Source organism: Leopardus geoffroyi, chromosome B3, assembly GCF_018350155.1.
Source record: "Leopardus geoffroyi isolate Oge1 chromosome B3, O.geoffroyi_Oge1_pat1.0, whole genome shotgun sequence".
NCBI classification, from domain to species: Eukaryota; Metazoa; Chordata; class Mammalia; order Carnivora; family Felidae; genus Leopardus; species Leopardus geoffroyi.
This window is the reverse complement of record NC_059337.1, coordinates 41,537,784-41,558,064: the sequence shown is the minus strand read 5'-3', so window position 1 is coordinate 41,558,064 and position 20,281 is coordinate 41,537,784. Positions and strand designations below refer to the sequence as shown.

The 20,281-nt window shown below is 40.2% G+C and overlaps 1 protein-coding gene across 9 annotated transcripts in view; it reads left to right on the top strand.

Moving 5' to 3' along the window:
* Positions 1–19,143, top strand: part of USP3 (ubiquitin specific peptidase 3) — a 114,216-nt gene extending 95,073 nt beyond the window's left edge. For 6 of the 9 annotated variants that reach the window (XM_045449467.1, XM_045449466.1, XM_045449472.1 and 3 more), the window contains 4 exons: positions 11,489–11,607; positions 12,851–12,964; positions 13,105–13,172; positions 15,390–19,143. In XM_045449467.1, coding sequence (XP_045305423.1) covers positions 11,489–11,607; positions 12,851–12,964; positions 13,105–13,172; positions 15,390–15,555 — 467 coding nt within the window. In that variant the 3' untranslated portion in view covers positions 15,556–19,143. Of the gene's footprint in view, positions 1–11,488; positions 11,608–12,850; positions 12,965–13,075; positions 13,173–15,389 lie in introns of all 9 variants that reach the window. The other 3 variants (XM_045449473.1, XM_045449469.1, XM_045449471.1) reach the window with 1 other exon arrangement.
* Positions 19,144–20,281: the final 1,138 nt, after the last annotated feature.

Genomic DNA, 20,281 nt, shown 5'->3' with positions numbered 1-20,281 from the left:
GCCTTAAATGACACAATAGACCAGATGGACTTAACAGATATGTACAGAACATTTCATCCAAAAGCAAAAGGATATACATTCTTCTCAAGTGCACATGGAACATTCTCCAAGATAGATCATCTGTTAGGCCACAAAAGAAGTCTTAATAAATTTAAGAGGATTAAAATCGTATCAAACATCTTTTCTCACCATAGGAGTATGAAACTGGACATCAATTATGAGAAGAAAACTGGAAAATCCACAAATATTTGGAGATTAAATGACATGCTACTGAACAACCAATAGGTCAAAGAAGAAATTAGAAGAGAAATTTAAAAAATGCCTTATGACAAATGAAACTGGAAACAAAACATACTAAAACTTAAGGGCAAAAGCAGTTCTAGGAGGGAAGTTCATAGTGATAAATACCTACCTCGAGAAACAAGAAAAATCTCGAATAAACAAAATAACTTTACACTTAAAGGAATGAGAAAAAGAACAAAGCCCCAACTTAGTAGAAGGAAGGAAATAACAGAGATTGGAGTGGAAATAGATGAGACTTTAGACAATAGAAAAAAACCAATGAAATAGCTGGTTCTTTGAAAATACAAAATTGACCGACCTTTTGCCAGACTCATGGAGACAAAGACAGGACTCAAAATCTGAAAGGAAAGAGGAGACATTACAACTGATACCACAGAAATGCAAAGGATCCTAAGAGACTATTACGAACAGTTACACACACTGGACGACCTAGAAGAACTGGAAAAATTCCTAGAAACCCACAACCTACCAAGACTGAACTATGAAGAAACAGAAAATGTGAACAGACATTACTAGTAAGGAGATTGAATCAGTAATTGAGAAACTCCCAACAGACAGAAGCCAGGGACTATATACAACTTCAATGATGAATTCTTTTGAACATTTAGAGAATTCATACCAATCCTTCTCCAACTTTTCTAAACAATAGAAAATGAAACAACACTTTTTTTTAATGTTTATTTGTTTTTGAGACAGAGCAATAGAGCAAGCAGGAGAGGAGCAGAGAGAGGGAGACAGAATCCTAAGCAGTCTCCATGCCTTCAGCACAGAGCCCAGTGTGGGGCTTGAACATTCGAACCATGAGATCATGACCTGAGCTGAAACCCAAAGTCAGATGCTTAAGTGATTGAGCTGCCCTGTCGCCCCAAGGAGAGAACACTTTTAAATTCATTTTACAAGGCCATGTTACAATGGCCTTGATACCAAAGACAAGGGCACCATAAGAAAAGCTGATGTTCCTGATTAACATAGGTGCAGAAATCTTCAACAAATCATTAAAAAAGTGAATTCAAGGATATCCCGGGAAGATGGCGGCGTAGGAGGACGCTGGGCTCACCGCGCGTCCTGCTGATCAATTAGATTCCACCTACACCTGCCTAAATAACCCAGAAAACCTCCAGAGGAGTAGCAGAACGGAGTCGCCGGAGCCAAGCGCAGACGAGAGGCCCACGGAAGAGGGGCCCCTCCTGAAGTGGATCACCTAAGGAGAAGCGAGCTAAGCCTGCCCCTCCTGCCCCTGTGCACCTTGCCTACCCACCCCAGCTAATACGCCAGATCCCCAGCATCACAAGCCTGGCAGTGTGCAAGTAGCCCAGACGGGCCACGCCACCCCACAGTGAATCCCGCCCCTAGGAGAGAGGAAGAGAAGGCACACACCAGTTTGACTGTGGCCCCAGCGGTGGGCTGGGGGCAGACATCAGGTCGGACTGCGGTCCTGCCCACCAACTCCAGTTATACACCACAGCACAGGGGAAGTGCCCTGCAGGTCCTCACCACTCCAGGGACTATCCAAAATGACCAAGCGGAAGAATTCCCCTCAGAAGAATCTCCAGGAAATAACAACAGCTAATGAGCTGATCAAAAAGGATTTAAATAATATAACAGAAAGTGAATTTAGAATAATAGTCATAAAATTAATCGCCGGGCTTGAAAACAGTATACAGGACAGCAGAGAATCCCTTGCTACAGAGATCAAGGGACTAAGGAACAGTCATGAGGAGCTGAAAACCGCTTTAAATGAAATGCAAAACAAAATGGAAACCACCACAGCCCGGATTGAAGAGGCAGAGGAGAGAATAGGTGAACTAGAAGATAAAGTTATGGAAAAAGAGGAAGCTGAGAGAAAGAGAGATAAAAAAATCCAGGAGTATGAGGGGAAAATTAGAGAACTAAGTGATACACTAAAAAGAAATAATATACGCATAATTGGTATCCCAGAGGAGGAAGAGAGAGGGAAAGGTGCTGAAGGGGTATTTGAAGAAATTATAGCTGAGAACTTCCCTGAACTGGGGAAGGAAAAAGGCATTGAAATCCAAGAGGCACAGAGAACTCCCTTCAGACGTAACTTGAATCGATCTTCTGCACGACATATCATAGTGAAACTGGCAAAATACAAGGATAAAGAGAAAATTCTGAAAGCAGCAAGGGGTAAACGTGCCCTCACATATAAAGGGAGACCTATAAGACTCGTGACTGATCTCTCTTTTGAAACTTGGCAGGCCAGAAAGGATTGGCACAAGATTTTCAGTGTGCTAGACAGAAAAAATATGCAGCCGAGAATCCTTTATCCAGCAAGTCTGTCATTTAGAATAGAAGGAGAGATAAAGGTCTTCCCAAACAAACAGAAACTGAAGGAATTTGTCACCACTAAACCAGCCCTACAAGAGATCCTAAGGGGGACCCTGTGAGACAAAGTACCAGAGACATCACTACAAGCATAAAACATACAGACATCACAATGACTCTAAACCCATATCTTTCTATAATAACACTGAATGTAAATGGATTAAATGCGCCAACCAAAAGACATAGGGTATCAGAATGGATAAAAAAACAAGACCCATCTATTTGCTGTCTACAAGAGACTCATTTTAGACCTGAGGACACCTTTAGATTGAGAGTGAGGGGATGGAGAACTATTTATCATGCTACTGGAAGCCAAAAGAAAGCTGGAGTAGCCATACTTATATCAGACAAACTAGACTTTAAATTAAAGGCTGTAACAAGAGATGAAGAAGGACATTATATAATAGTTACAGGGTCTATCCATCAGGAAGAGCTAACAATTATAAATGTCTATGCGCCGAATACCGGAGCCCCCAAATATATAAAACAACTACTCATAAACATAAGCAACCTTATTGATAAGAATGTGGTAATTGCAGGGGACTTTAACACCCCACTTACAGAAATGGATAGATCATCCAGACACACGATCAATAAAGAAACAAGGGCCCTGAATGAGACATTGGATCAGATGGACTTGACAGATATATTTAGAACTCTGCATCCCAAAGCAACAGAATATACTTTCTTCTCGAGTGCACATGGAACATTCTCCAAGATAGATCATATACTGGGTCACAAAACAGCCCTCCATAAGTTTACCAGAATTGAAATTATACCATGCATACTTTCAGACCACAATGCTATGAAGCTTGAAATCAACCACAGAAAAAAGTCTGGAAAACCTCCAAAAGCATGGAGGTTAAAGAACACCCTACTAACGAATGAGTGGGTCAACCAGGCAATTAGAGAAGAAATTAAAAAATATATGGAAACAAACGAAAATGAAAATACAACAATCCAAACGCTTTGGGACGCAGCGAAGGCAGTCTTGAGAGGAAAATACATTGCAATCCAGGCCTATCTCCAGAAACAAGAAAAATCCCAAATACAAAATCTAACAGCACACCTAAAGGAAATAGAAGCAGAACAGCAAAGGCAGCCTAAACCCAGCAGAAGAAGAGAAATAATAAAGATCAGAGCAGAAATAAACAATATAGAGTCTAAAAAAACTGTAGAGCAGATCAACGAAACCAAGAGTTGGTTTTTTGAAAAAATAAACAAAATTGACAAACCTCTAGCCAGGCTTCTCAAAAAGAAAAGGGAGATGACCCAAATAGATAAAATCATGAATGAAAATGGAATTATTACAACCAATCCCTCAGAGATACAAACAATTATCAGGGAATACTATGAAAAATTATATGCCAACAAATTGGACAACCTGGAAGAAATGGACAAATTCCTGAACACCCACACTCTTCCTAAACTCAATCAGGAGGAAATAGAAAGCTTGAACAGACCCATAACCAGCGAAGAAATTGAATCGGTTATCAAAAATCTCCCAACAAATAAGAGTCCAGGCCCAGATGGCTTCCCAGGGGAGTTCTACCAGACGTTTAAAGCAGAGATAATACCTATCCTTCTCAAGCTATTCCAAGAAATAGAAAGGGAAGGAAAACTTCCAGACTCATTCTATGAAGCCAGTATTACTTTGATTCCTAAACCAGACAGAGACCCAGTAAAAAAAGAGAACTACCGGCCAATATCCCTGATGAATATGGATGCAAAAATTCTCAATAAGATACTAGCAAATCGAATTCAACGGCATATAAAAAGAATTATTCACCATGATCAAGTGGGATTCATTCCTGGGATGCAGGGCTGGTTCAACATTCGCAAATCAATCAACGTGATACATCACATTAACAAAAAAAAAGAGAAGAACCATATGATCCTGTCAATCGATGCAGAAAAGGCCTTTGACAAAATCCAGCACCCTTTCTTAATAAAAACCCTTGAGAAAGTCGGGATAGAAGGAACATACTTAAAGATCATAAAAGCCATTTATGAAAAGCCCACAGCTAACATCATCCTCAACGGAGAAAAACTGAGAGCTTTTTCCCTGAGATCAGGAACACGACAAGGATGCCCATTCTCACCGCTGTTGTTTAACATAGTGCTGGAAGTTCTAGCATCAGCAATCAGACAACAAAAGGAAATCAAAGGCATCAAAATTGGCAAAGATGAAGTCAAGCTTTCGCTTTTTGCAGATGACATGATATTATACATGGAAAATCCGATAGACTCCACCAAAAGTCTGCTAGAATTGATACATGAATTCAGCAAAGTCGCAGGATACAAAATCAATGTACACAAATCAGTTGCATTCTTATACACTAACAATGAAGCAACAGAAAGACAAATAAAGAAACTGATCCCATTCACAATTGCACCAAGAAGCATAAAATACCTAGGAATAAATCTAACCAAAGATGTAAAGGATCTGTATGCTGAAAACTATAGAAAGCTTATGAAGGAAATTGAAGAAGATTTAAAGAAATGGAAAGACATTCCCTGCTCATGGATTGGAAAAATAAATATTGTCAAAATGTCAATACTACCCAAAGCTATCTACACATTCAATGCAATCCCAATCAAAATTGCACCAGCATTCTTCTCGAAACTAGAACAAGCAATCCTAAAATTCATATGGAACCACAAAAGGCCCCGAATAGCCAAAGGAATTTTGAAGAAGAAGACCAAAGCAGGAGGCATCACAATCCCAGACTTTAGCCTCTACTACAAAGCTGTCATCATCAAGACAGCATGGTATTGGCACAAAAACAGACACATAGACCAATGGAATAGAATAGAAACCCCAGAACTAGACCCACAAACATATGGTCAACTCATCTTTGACAAAGCAGGAAAGAACATCCAATGGAAAAAAGACAGCCTCTTTAACAAATGGTGCTGGGAGAACTGGACAGCAACATGCAGAAGGTTGAAACTAGACCACTTTCTCACACCATTCACAAAAATAAACTCAAAATGGATAAAGGACCTGAATGTGAGACAGGAAACCATCAAAACCTTAGAGGAGAAAGCAGGAAAAGACCTCTCTGACCTCAGCCGTAGCAATCTCTTACTCGACACATCACCAAAGGCAAGGGAATTAAAAGCAAAAGTGAATTACTGGGACCTTATGAAGATAAAAAGCTTCTGCACAGCAAAGGAAACAACCAACAAAACTAAAAGGCAACCAACGGAATGGGAAAAGATATTTGCAAATGACATATCGGACAAAGGGCTAGTATCCAGAATCTATAAAGAGCTCACCAAACTCCACACCCGAAAAACAAACAACCCAGTGAAGAAATGGGCAGAAAACATGAATAGACACTTCTCTAAAGAAGACATCCGGATGGCCAACAGGCACATGAAAAGATGTTCAGCATCGCTCCTTATCAGGGAAATACAAATCAAAACCACACTCAGGTATCACATCACGCCAGTCAGAGTGGCCAAAATGAACAAATCAGGAGACTATAGATGCTGGAGAGGATGTGGAGAAACGGGAACCCTCTTGCACTGTTGGTGGGAATGCAAATTGGTGCAGCCGCTCTGGAAAACAGTGTGGAGGTTCCTCAGAAAATTAAAAATAGACCTACCCTATGACCCAGCAATAGCACTGCTAGGAATTTATCCAAGGGATACCGGAGTACTGATGCATAGGGGCACTTGTACCCCAATGTTCATAGCAGCACTCTCAACAATAGCCAAATTATGGAAAGAGCCTAAATGTCCATCAATTGATGAATGGATAAAGAAATTGTGGTTTATATACACAATGGAATACTACGTGGCAATGAGAAAAAATGAAATATGGCCTTTTGTAGCAACGTGGATGGAACTGGAGAGTGTGATGCTAAGTGAAATAAGCCATACAGGGAAAGACAGATACCATATGGTTTCACTCTTATGTGGATCCTGAGAAACGTAACAGGAACCCATGGGGGAGGGGGAGGAAAAAAGAAAAAAAAAAGAGGTTAGAGTGGGAGAGAGCCAAAGCATAAGAGACTGTTAAAAACTGAGAACAAACTGAGGGTTGATGGGGGGTGGGAGGGAGGAGAGGGTGGGTGATGGGTATTAAGGAGGGCACCTTTTGGGATGAGCACTGGGTGTTTTATGGAAACCAATTTGGACAATAAATTTCATATAATAAAAAAAAAAAAAAAAAAAAAAAAAAAGTGAATTCAACAATACTGTTGACCCTGAAATAACATGGGTTTGAACTACACAGGTCCGCTTATATGTGAATTGTTTCAATTAATACAGTATAGTACTATAAACGTATTTTCTCTTCCTTGTGATTATTTTTAAAGCTTATTTATTTTGAGAGACCAGCATGTGCGTCCAAGTGGGGGAGGGGCAGAGAGAGGGAGAGAGAGAATTCCAAGCAGGCTCCTTCCTGTTAGCACAGAGCCCATCATGGGGCTTGATCCCACAAACCCTAAGATCATGACCTGAGCTGAAATCAAAAGTTGGACACTTAACAAGCCCAGGAGCCCCTTCCTTGTGATTTTTTAAAATAACATTTTCCTTTTTCTTACTTTACTGTAAGAGTATCATATATAATATATATAACATACAAAATATGTGTCAATTTTGTTATTAGGATTCTGGTTAACAATAGCCTATCAGTAGTTAAGTTTTGAGGGAGTCAAAAGCCATATATGGATTTTTTTTAATACATGGATTTTCAGCTGCACAGGGGATCAATGCCCTGAATCTCCGTGTTGTTCAGGGGTCAACTGTACACTAAAGGTTCATATACCATAATCAGGTAGGATTTGTTCCAGGGATGCAGGGAAAGTTTAACATCTGCAAGGTAGTCAGTGTTATACAACACATTACAAAATGAAGGATAACAATTCTATGGTTGTCTCAGTAGATGCATAAAAAGCATTTGGCAAAATTCAACACCCATTTATGATAAAAATTCTTAAAGTGGATATAGAGGGTACTTTTCTTAACATAGTAAAGGCCATATAGGACAAGCCCACAGCCTAACATAATACTGAATGGTGAAAGCTGCAAGCCTTTCCCCAGAGCAGAGAATAAAACAAGGATGTCCATTTTCACCACTTCTATTCAATATAGTATTGAAAATCCTCACCAGAGCAATTAGGCAAGGGAAAAAAAGGGCATCCTATTTCAAAGATGACACAGAATTATATACAGAAAAACCCTTAAGATTCCACCAAAAAGCATATTCAAGTTTTAGCATCAAAATCATTATAGCAAAAATCTACTGCACTTTATACACTAATAATGAACTGTCAGAAAGATAAAATAGTCCCTTTACAGTTGCATCAGAAAGAATACCTAAGAATAAATTTAACTGAGGTAAAAGACCTGTACAATGAAAACTGTAAGAATGAAGAAAGAAATTAAAGGATACAAATAAATGGAAAGATATACCATGCCCATGGATTGGGATAATTAATGTTGTTAAAGTGTTCATATTACCCTAAGCAATCCCCAGATTCACTGCAACCCCCATAAAAATTCCAATGGTATTTTTCACAGTAGAATAAATACTCCTAAGATTTGTGTGGAACCACAAAAGACCCCAGATAGCCAAAGAAATCTTTAGAAAGAAGAAGAAGGCAGGAGGCATCACACTCCTTGATTTTTTTTTTTTTTTAAGGTTTAGTCATTTGTTTTGACAGACAGAGAGTGGGAGAGCAGGAGAATCCCAAGCAGGCTCCACAGTGCCATCATGGAGCCCGATGCGGGGCTCAAACTCACAAACTATGATATCATGACTTGAGCTGAAACCAAGAGTCATATGCTCAACCAACTGAGCCACCCAGGTGCCCCACACTCCTTGCTTTTAAACTAAATTACAAAACTATAGCAGATCAAAACAGTATGGTTTTGGCATAGAAACAGACATATTTATCAGTGGGACAGAATAGAGAATCCAAAAATAAGTCCATACATACATGGTCAGTTTACAACAAAGGAGCCAAGAATATACAAGGGAAAGGATGGCCTCTTCAATAAATGATGTTGGGAAAACTGGACAGTCACATGCAAAAGAGTGAAAGTGGACTACTTTTTTTTAACTCAAAATGGTTTGAAGACTGGAGCCTAGGACCTGAAACCATGAAGATCCTAGAAGAAAACATAGGAGGTAAGTTCCTTGACATAGGTCTTGGCAGTGACTTTTTGAATCTGTCTCCATAAGCAAAGGCAACAAAAGGAAAAATAAGTAAGAGGGATTACTTCAGAGGTGCCCGGGTGGCTCAGATGGTTAAGCATTTGAGTCTCGATCTTATCTTAGGTCTTCATCTCAGGGTCATGAGTTCAAGCCCTGCATTGGGCTCCACACTGGGCTTGAAGCCTACTTAGAAGAAGAGGAATAACTTCAAACCAAAAACCTTCTGGACAGTAAAGGAAATAAGATAAGAAGGCAACCTACTGAATGGGAGAAAATGTTTCAAATAATATTTGCTAAGGGGTTAATATCCAGAATATATAAAGAACTCATATAATTCAATAGCGAAACAACAACAAAACAACAACCAGTTCCATTTAAAAAATGGGCAGAAGATCCTAATAGACATTTTTCCAAAGATAACATACAGATGGCCAACAGGTATATGAAAAGGTGCTCTACGTCACTAATAATCAGAGAAATGCAGATGAAAACCACAATGAAGTATCACCTCACAACTGTCAGAATGGCTGTTATCAAAAATATAAGAAATAACGTGTTGGCAGAGATGTGGAGTACACTCTGGTCAAAATGTGTATTGGTGTAGCCACTATGGAAAACAGTATGGAGGTTCCTCAAAAAATTAAAGTAGAACTACCAGATGACGCAGTGATTCCACTTCTGGGTATTTTCCCAAAGAAAATGAATATACTAACTTGAAAAGATATAAAGGATCCCCATGTTCATTGCAGAATTATTTACAATAATCAAGATATAGAAGCAACTGTTACATGAATGGATAAAGACAACATATTTATACAATGGAATATTTCAGCCATAAAGAATGAAATCTTGCTTGCCATTTACAACAACATGGATGGAACTCAAGGGCATTATGCTAAGTTAAACAAGTCAGAGAAAGACAAATACCTTATGATCTCACTTCTATGTGAAATCTAAAAAAAAAAAAAACAACAACAACAAAAAAAAACAACAAACCAAACCAACAACAAAAAATCCAAGCTCATAGATAACAGAAAAGAAATTGGTAGTTACCAGAGGTGAGGGACGGGGGGTGGGCAAAATGGGTGAAGGGGATCAAAAAGTAGAAACTCGCAGTTAGTAAGTCATTGGGATACAATTTGAGCATGTTGACTACAGTTAATAATACTGTATTGTATGTTTAAAAGTTGCTAAGAGAAATCAGAAGTTCTCACCACAGGAAAAAAAATTAAACTATGTTACGTATGGTGATGGATATTAATTAGACTTATTGTGGTGATCATTTCATAGTACAAATATTGAATTATGTTGTGCAGCTGAAAATAATATGTGCCAGTTATACCTCAAAAAAATCCCACAAAGAATGCACGGTCCCCTTTTCCACACATTGGCCTGTGCACTCCCAGGCTCTTCCTTATACTGTCTCATGGAAGCCAGCATGGACTATGACCTGAAAACTCTTGAGAACAGAGACCAGTATCCCTTTTCCTTATATAGATAGGTTTGTGCTTGCTACCCAGCTTTTCAAACATTATATTGTTTAAAGATGCATATGTGCATATATGTGGTCTAGAGAGGCAAGCAAAAAGACAGTACAGAATTCAGGATAATGGCTATTTCTAGGGGGAAATACGGGGTTTGTGAGTGGGAAGATACAGGAAACTCCTAGCAGGGCTCCCACACATGGCCGTTTAGGTCATTCACTGCAGAACTCTAGGGGAAGCTGTATATATACATAAAGTCTAGCTCCTTCAGTACTAGAGAGAATCCATTTTTTTACCTGAGGGCTGGGTACAGGCATTCATATTCTTCTCTAAAAAGAATATTATTTCTCTACAGAACAATACATACCTTACTGATTACAATAGAAGTTGGCAAACTTTTCCTGTAAAAAGCCAGATAATAAATATGTTAGGCATTATTGCACAGAAGTTCTGCATCCCAACTACTTAACTCTGCTGTTAAGTGTACAAACAGTTACAGATGATATATAAATGAGTGTGTGTGTCTGTGTTCCAAGAAAACTTTATTTACAAAACCAACTAGCTGGATTTGGCTTGGGGCTGCAGTACGCCAAACCCCAGATTACACAGTTAAACCTTTAAGAGAAAAAAAAAAACAACAACTATCTGTGGTTTGTCTAGTGGATTCAGAGTAGAGCCTGGAACAAAGGATTCACTGGAGGTATAGTAGGAAGGTCAGTAATGTCGTTTCCTGCAATCCATGTTTTTAAGTAAGTTATGACTGAAAATGTTGGATCTGACTTTGTCCAACTATAATGTAAGACCTTGAGAGAAAGTTGCTGCTCAAACTTGGATTTAAGGAAACCATTTTTATCAAAATGATCCAGACTAATTATTCATTAAAAGCAACAAACCCAATAACCATATCACCTGTCGTTAAGTGATCACTACCAGATGTCAGACATGATGGCCAGGAACTTCACACGTTATTTTCCTCACAGCAGTTCTTCAAGTGGGTTTGTTTGGGGTTTTTTGGTATCCATTTTGCAACCAAGAAAGGCTGACTTTTCCAAGGTCACAAAGCTAATAAAGCTGAGATTTGAGCCATAGTTGTCCAGCTTCAAAGTTCAGTCTGTTTTCTACAGCACACTGTCTCCATAGAAGGCTTTCTGTTTTAATGTTGCCAAAATCAATTTGGTTTTAGATTGTCTTCGCAGTTTTACTGACTTAGAAGAACTCGATGAGACAGAGTTATATATGTGCCACAAATGCAAAAAGAAACAAAAATCCACTAAAAAGTTTTGGATTCAGAAACTACCCAAGGTAAGCATGGAGTTTCAAATTATGCAGTTTTGAGGGGAAAAATGTTTATGATTGATGAGAAGACAAATTATTTTTGTAACTTTAGCCTATGTGATCTATTCTATATTGGTCTCTAGAGTTTTCAGCAAGAGGTAAATAAACCCTTTGAGAATGTATAATTAATGTGTCCTGATCACAATTTCCAGTATGTGGAGAGGATGGTTTCCTATCACACCACTGCTAAGCAGCCAGCTGGGTGTCCTACAATTCAGTGCAACTCTGACACTGTCAAAGCCAGTGATAGTGATCAGATTCCACAGGTTCAGGGCTCAGTCCCATAAGACTACCTCTGCTTCAGAAGCCCAGCAAATGCAGCTTGTTACTTTATGCTTCTGCCCAACAGGCTAGACATGTATATGAGGAGATGCATAGGGCAGGGTCCTGAACTGAGGAGCTTCTTCCCTTGTGGAGTTTGGGCCTGGCACAGTAGCACTTTGAAGTGTTCTGGTTCCCCATCTGGAAGCTCTCCAAACCTCTCCTTTAGGATTTTTATGGAGCCTTCATTACATAGGCATGGCTGATTAAGTCATTGGCTGTTGGCAGTTGTTCAACTTTCAGCCCCTCCGCCCTACCTGGAGAGTTGGGTTGGGGAGACTGAAAGTTCCAATTCTATAATCACATGGTTGGACCCCTGGCAACCACGCCCGATCCTTTGAGGCAGTCAAAAAGTTACCTTATTGGCATAACAAAGACACCTATATGGCCATCCCTTTGGAAATTCTAACAGTTTAGGAGCTGTGTGGAAATACATATATGATATATATACTATATAAGTCTAATTAAATATATAACATTATATAAAGTATATATAATTATTTTAGAAAATACATAGTGTATATATATAATACATATATATTATATGTATATAATATATATATATGTGTATATTAGGTCTTAACCCCCTTTCCATACAGCTCCTAAACCCTTAGCATATATATTTTCTAGTTTTTATTTCCAGTCCGTTAACTACAGTGTTGTATTAATTTCAGGTGTTATACTTATTATAAATCACAATATCATAAGGTATGTGGAAGAAAGTACTATCAAGGTTCAAAAAAAAAAAAAGAAAGAACTGATAGGCCACCTAAAATATTACTGAGAGGTATTAGTACCAAGTAGCTAATTTTACTGAAAGGGAAATTAGGTGTTGTTTTTTTTTTTTTTTTTTTTTTTTTTACAATCTTTGTCCTTATCTCTCATCCAGGTACTATGCTTACATCTGAAACGATTTCACTGGACTGCATATTTAAGAAACAAAGTTGATACCTATGTAGAATTTCCATTGAGAGGCCTAGACATGAAATGCTACTTACTAGAGGTATGGTAAATTAATTACCTTTGCTAGGAGGTGCCAAGATGGCTTTTCAGTAAAATTAAGTCTTTACATTGATAGGAGCTAGGGTGTCATTGACCCGTGCTCCTAACTCAGTCCTGGATGTCTTCTCCCTTGTTCTATAGCCTGAGAACAGTGGCCCGGAGAGCTGCCTGTATGACCTTGCTGCTGTGGTGGTGCACCATGGTTCTGGGTAAGTGTGTCAGTGGCTTTTCTTATGGTTGGTTTTCGAAAAGCACAGCAAGGGGGCACCTTGGTGGCTCAGTCAGTTAAGCTTCCAGCCTCAGCTCAGGTCATGATCTCACAGTTTGTGGGTTCGAGCCCCGCGTCAGGGTGTATGCTGACAGCTCAGAGCCTGGAGCCTGCTTCTGATTCTGTGTCTCCCTTTCTCTCTGCCCCTTCCCCACTCACACTCTGTCTCTGTCTCAAAAATAAGTAAACGCTAAAAAAAATAAATAAAAAGCACAGCGAAGACCTGCAATTTTGCACCACTCTTGATCATTCTCCGTCAACTCCTTAAAAATGGTTTCAGATACATAACACAGGTGAGGTAGAACTTTCTTTCAGTTGTGGTGTGAAAGAATGTTCTGAAGTTAGAAGAAAAGGCACGTGAAAGCAAAATGGAGAAGGGTTCATTTGAGCTCAGCATTGAGAACCTATTTGTCCACAAAATCCTCAGCAGGCTTTACTCCAAAGTTGTTTATTTCCTTTGCCATTTGACTTTTAAATTGGGGGAAAAATGGGAAATTATTTAGAGTAACTTACTTCATATCATCTGTTTAAAGATTTTTTTATTTTATTGAATAATTTTTTTCTGGTAATTTTGTTATTAGTTTATGCTTTCTGATTCCTTGAGAATGGCTATTTTACTTTTAAACATGGACAAACCCCTATCCGTGTTGAGAACCCTTTTCCCTCAGAACTTTGTAGACATTGCTCCCTTGACTTCATCATTCCAGGGCCAAGTCCACTACAGGTCTGATTCTCATTTCTTTATAGGCAACCTTTTTTTACTTACTGGAAGGTTGTAGGATCCTCTCTCTTCGGATTTAAGAAATTATAGTAGATGTATTCCTGGCTTAGTAGTTGATAGGGACACTCTTTGGTGTTCTCAGCTCATGGAAATATTGTTTGTTCCACCCCATTCTCTCCCTGTTACGTGTGTGGCAATCCCTCCGTATCTGCAAAGATACGTTCCAAGACTCCCAAGTGGATGCTTACAATCATAGTAACAAATCCTATATATACACTTTATTTTTTCATGTACATACAGACATACCTATGATAGCTTAATTTATAAACAATTATAATATTAATTATAATTGTGACAGTGTTAGGCTTCTCTTGACCTTTGGACAATATATTAGAAAGCATCATCTCTTGGACCGCAGCTGACTGTGGTAAACTGAACCGTGGAAAGGAAAACTGAGGACAAGGGGTGACTATTATATAGTGAATTTTCTGGTTCTTTTCCACATTTTAACCGTTAATGATTTCCATCTCTGTTTCTTAAGACTGCCATGGCCTATTTTTCCAAATCACCAATTTGGATTTCATCTGTACCCAAATTGAAGATGACATTTTTAATACCATGGCAATCCCATTTTTCTGGTAACTCCTTTTCCTAACAAACATTTTTGTTTTATGGTTGCGTTTTAAACCATTGGTATTAATTAGAATTTTTAAAGCTCTTTGGTTTTCTGCATTAAATTTGTTAGTGGTTAATTGCTTGTTCTTCCCAGTACTTTTCTTTCATACTGTGTCCCCACCGCTGCCCCCCCAAGGGTTTGATGATTTGGGGCTATTTAGAATCCTAATAGATGATGAGATTATTATTGATAAATGGTAAGGGTTTCTCTAGCATTTACGAAAAGTGTCTGTTCTACCTGAGGCTTTTCTCTCACCTGGGAGGGCTGACTATAGGGCTGACTGTATGGCTGCGTGGGTGGGTCATGCTGAAAGAGAAAAAGCCCTTTCCTGGAGGCAGATTACTTTCTTAAGCTCAGGTTTTTTCCAAGGCTGTGATGGAAATCTGTTCCTCACTTTTCCATGTGTCCATAAGCCTAGACCCATGCTTGTTAGGTTGAGCTCCTTGGCCCCTTTGGTGTTTCCATTAACCCAGTGCTATGTGAACACTGCTTTTAGGTGATGTAGAACATCTTCAGTTCCTGCTCATTCAATGGCCCTCTTCCCTGTATTTCCAATGCCTGCACATTCATTGTTACTTCCTTGAGTTTTGAGGAACATACACACGAGTTTAGTCCGCCATCTTAAACCACAGGTCCCTAGGGCTTATTCTTTATTACCGTATTTATAATTTATTGCATATATAACAGATTATATGATTGCGCAGATCCTTCTGTTATTTCTCTAGTCCTTTTCTTTCATTTTTTTTTACGTTTCCTTATAGGGTCGGTTCTGGACATTACACAGCATATGCAACTCATGAAGGTCGCTGGTTCCATTTCAATGACAGTACTGTAACGCTGACTGATGAAGACACCGTTGTGAAGGCAAAGGCCTACATCCTTTTTTATGTGGAACGCCAGGCCAAAGCTGGATCAGATAAACTTTAATACCTCCTTTAAATCATTATTTGTCAACTATACCGGACAAACATTTCCAGTTTTCCGTAAATACTTGATCCGAGATTTAATTTCATTATGCACTTTTCAATTTCCTATTTTTGGTTTAGTTTTGTCAATGGTAGTGACATATTAAACATGGGCACCAACTAATTTTTTTTTTAGTTCTACCAGAAAACCTCAGCAGATACTTTGATTTGCTGCTTTAGTTGTAATAATTGTTTTTATATGTAGTTTCAAGAACTTAGTTCTATTTGACTTTTTTTATATTAATGTTTTCAATTCTCACTTTGAGGCACATTTACATCAATGCTTTGTTACTGTCACATGCTGAAAGCAAGATATGTTCCTGATTGCGAAGAGCAGAACTGCCTGCTGCCTTTCACAGCTGTAATGGGAGATCAGGTGGATTCGAAATCCAGGATCATGTGCGCACATCATTTGTGGCCCACAAGATTTCAGTGACTGTCAGTAATCGTTCTTTTCGATTGTAAGAGGTAACTGGGAGAGCATCATTAAGTAGACCAGGTGATTGCTGCTCTTGCTATCTCTCAAGGCTGCTGCTTATCAGCACTGATTAAATAAATTTGTTGGATCACTTGTACCTGTACTGCAAATTCAAGAATTAGTCCTTTGAAATTTTATTGTTTCACGGTTATTTTTTGCTTGTGTGTGTTTTCATGGAGAGAAGAGTACAGAAAAGTCCAGATAAGACCAGATACATTTAGTGTTTAAAAATGTCTGTGACTCAGCTACACGGTATAGATACTGTCAGGTGAGGAGACCACAGCTTGTTTGCCTTTAGAACCAGACTCTAGTTCCCCCACTGTCTGTGGTGCTGGATGGTAGGAACTACCTGTCCACTTTTGCCTTATTTCTTGCTTGGCCATCTCAAGTTGAGATGCTGACCTCCAGAGCTGATTTGACCATCATCTACACTTCCCAGAAGGAAATTTGAGTCTTTGCTACTTTGGGTTTTAACAACTCCCACTGGCCTATCCTGATAGCAGAGCAAGCTGAAAATATTCTCACTGTGAACAGAGTTTCTATTCTTGAGTTTAGCAGTCTTGGTTTTACAACTGTGTTCAAGAAACATAGGTACAGGCTCCATTAAGATTTAACTCAAATTGCAATTTGGAACCAGAATTCCATCTAAGAAAGGTAATTGTGATTTCTGGAAGTGTTCCAGGTTAGTTTGTTGATTTGGGGGTAGGGTGGGGGGCAGTGGCAGCACTGATGAAGGAATCAGAGAAAGGGACTCCCAGAGAGGGTTGCACCTTAGGACTAGGCACTCTTTTCAGGTTCATCTCTCATTCCAGCCTTTAGTTTCTTCTCAAGTGTCTACAAGTTACAAGGGGCAGAATGTATTTCATATTAAGCCAACCTACCAGACTTTTTGGTAATCTTGTTTTTTTCTATTAAAAGAAAAAACTGTCAAGTTTCAAGTGCATGAATGTAAAATAAAGTCTAACAGCTGTCCTCAGGGTGGATATTTGAAGTTCCAAGAGAAGATGTGGCTCCATTTCAGTATTAGCTAGGTATAGCTCCTATTCTCTCAGAGCAAAAATCAGCTGCTCAACACTTTAACATGGCCAGGAGAAAACTGCAATTGTGTCTAAACTTGTACTATCCACTATGGTGGTCACCAGTTATATGTGGTTAAATTTTAATTAAAATTAAATTTAGGGGCGCCTGGGTGGCTCAGAAGGTTAAATGTTCAACTTTGGCTCAGGTCATGATCTCTTGGTTCCTGAGTTCGAGCCCCACATTAGATTCTGTGCTGACAGCTCAGAGCCTGGAGCCTGCTTCGGATTCTGTATCTCCTCTCTCTCTGCCCCTCCCATCCCCCCTCTCAAAAATAAACATTATATATTTTTTTCAATTAAATTTCAAACTCAGTTCTTCGGTCACACAAACCACATTCCAAGTGCTCAGCAGCCACATGTGGCATAGGACTGCTTAGGTCTAGGGCAGTTCTCTTAGATAGCAGTGGTCTAAATTTTCACTCCAGAGAAAAAAGCTTTGCCTTTATGTTTAGGTCTGACACCTTAGAAACAGAGTCTAGAAGATAATTAAGAGGGCAACATATATTTTAAATAGTTTACACTTCTAAATTACATTAGGTTGAACCATAGGAAGTTTGTGGTATTTGCCTTTTTGATCTACAAAAGTGAAAGTTTCACATAATTGGACCTAATATATTAATATATTAACACCACATGTAATTGAACTTGGAATGTGCATCTTCTTTGATTTTTGTTCAGTATCTCCTATGAATTCAGGCTCTTTTACTGAGACGGTATATAGCTGTGACTTCTAACATTTGCACTTAGATTACTCCCTCTTAATGGGCAGCTGCTATGACTTCAACAATAAAGCTTTGGGCAGTGTTGATGTTGGTGGAGAAAAACTGTCTTTTCGTACCAAAAGGAACTTAGTGACAGCCAGACTGCTTTGCTGTGGGAAGGTGGTCCTTAGACAGGTAACCTCATTGGCTTAAGAGATGGACACATCTCCTCTTTGAGTTTTTAGAGTATTTTTAGTGCTTGATTTTACTTAAGCAGAATGTTTGAATGGTGTTATGAAGGAAGGCTGTTTGGGAAAGTGATTGGATCCATTTGAACTGTGCATTTGAACACCAGTGATGTAAATGTGCCTATTCGTATTTACAAAATTTAACTGTGTAGCCTTATCACACCTATTTTAAAAGCTGATGTTTGTGTGCTCTTCAGGGCTTTCCCCTTGTGCCATGTCGTCTGTGTGTGTGTGGCTTCTCGCGCAGAGAGCTTATGCTGAGGCGGTGCCTCATGCTGTCACACCTCTCCCCTGGAACAAGAAAACTTCCTCAGAAGTCCTCCCACACAGGTGGGTGATAGAAACAGTTTGTGGCAGCACAAATCTCTCTCCATGGTGGAGAAACCTTTGCTTATCCACTGTATTCTACTCAGTGTCTAGTGATGACAAATGTAATAGAATTAAACCAGTGAAGTGTACAGGCCCCGGTCAAGTGTTAAATGTGTATCTCACCTGGGGAACCTACTCAGCAGCTTGGTTCTGCAGTTGGGGACATCTTTATTTCTTAACAGCCAAACCTAAACCTCTTTCATTGGTTTAGTGTACATAAGTCTATTTAGATACGCTTCTCCCACTTCGGCCCCCAGCGTCCCCTAAACTCCCTCATGTACCCTGTGGCTCAAGTGGCCTCTTCACTCAGGCCCTGAAAAGGTTCATGAGCAGTCTGTTTCTGCGGCCAGGGCACCGGTCCCAGGGGACTGGGGTGTAGTCACAGGAACGGGCTGCGGTGCAGGAAGAGGCAGCCACGTGGTGGGTCATGCTGGAGGGCAAGGTCTCCGCATCGCCTCGCGGGTCTGAGCATGATGGACTCCAGAGCGCCCTGCCCTCCACCGGTGCTGGTTGTGTCTGATGTGACCGTTTGCCGTGAAAGCCTCGTTTGTGTGATGCGAGAGGATTAACTGTGCAAGTGACTAATTTCATTTATGTTGTAATCACATCCCTTTTCTGCTTCACCAACCTGAACTGTTTTATGGATGAACGTATCATTAAATTTCTGGTCTCTTTCCTCTTGGCTATTATTTCTGAGCTCCTTTCATGGGAGCCAAGGAAGTAATGGTGCACTTGCTCCAGCCATGGGCCTTGTCAGTCCGCAGTTTGCTTCTCAACCCTCCCTATCTGGGGCCGCCAGAGTACAGAGGCCGGGATGGAGTGACTTGCAGGGACAGGTAGTGGCGGGAAGGGACACCCTGGCACCTGCAGTCAGGTGCTGGAGGAGCAGCCCGTGTGCACCAGAGCCAAGTGAGATCACCCTGCCTCTCCTGGCACAGCTCGTCTTATCAAGTGACGTCTGCTTGCCTCCTTCAGAGCTAGACCCCACCCTGAGGAACTGGCTTTTGGGCTCTGAGCAAAGGATGTTTCTTGGTCACCTTTTAAATAAAGTAAGACAGGCAAATAAAGTGCCACTGTTAAGATATAAACATTCTGGTTTTCAGTAAGCTCCTATATATATATATATATATATATATACACGACCCCTCTGCCCCCATGGTCCCTGGAGAATGAAAACACAAGAACCATCCCCCTCTCCCCCGTCCACATCCCTCCTTTTTCCCTCTTACTTATTGGCCTGCTCCTGTCCGTCTTCCACTTTCTGTGCCGGAAGCGCACATGGTCTTGCCTCCAGCTCCCATAGGCAGCTATGCTGGTCAGAGGCTTACAGGCCAACTGGGAGCAGCAGTTGTCAACAGCACCCTGGCGGTCCAGACCCTCCCTGCAGGCGCGCCTGCCTCCATGGGCCCACCCCCTGTTCCGGGATATTCCTCCCCTCCCCCAGGCTCTGAACGTTGGCCCTGCCAGCCTCGAACTGTTCCAGCAGGGCCGCAGGACTCTGTGGACGCCACAACAGACCACAAGGACTTGCCAGTGGCCAACCTTTTAAGAAGTTCAAAGAACCACCTATTTCTAAGAGGTCAGCCCTCTGAAAAGTACTGGTTTGGAAAGGAACTGGGAGGGAAAGTGGAGATCGTAAGGCTTTCTATTAAAACCTAGCCAAGCATACCGTTAAGACTGGCTAAGTGCAACCAGAGCCAAAGAGGGGCCATGGCTGTCAGCTGTACTTGTGAACCATTAAAATGGTTAGTCTGGAACATTAGCTGTGACTAGTGACCCTTTCCTTGAGAAATGCTTCTTTTAGCTGTCTCTT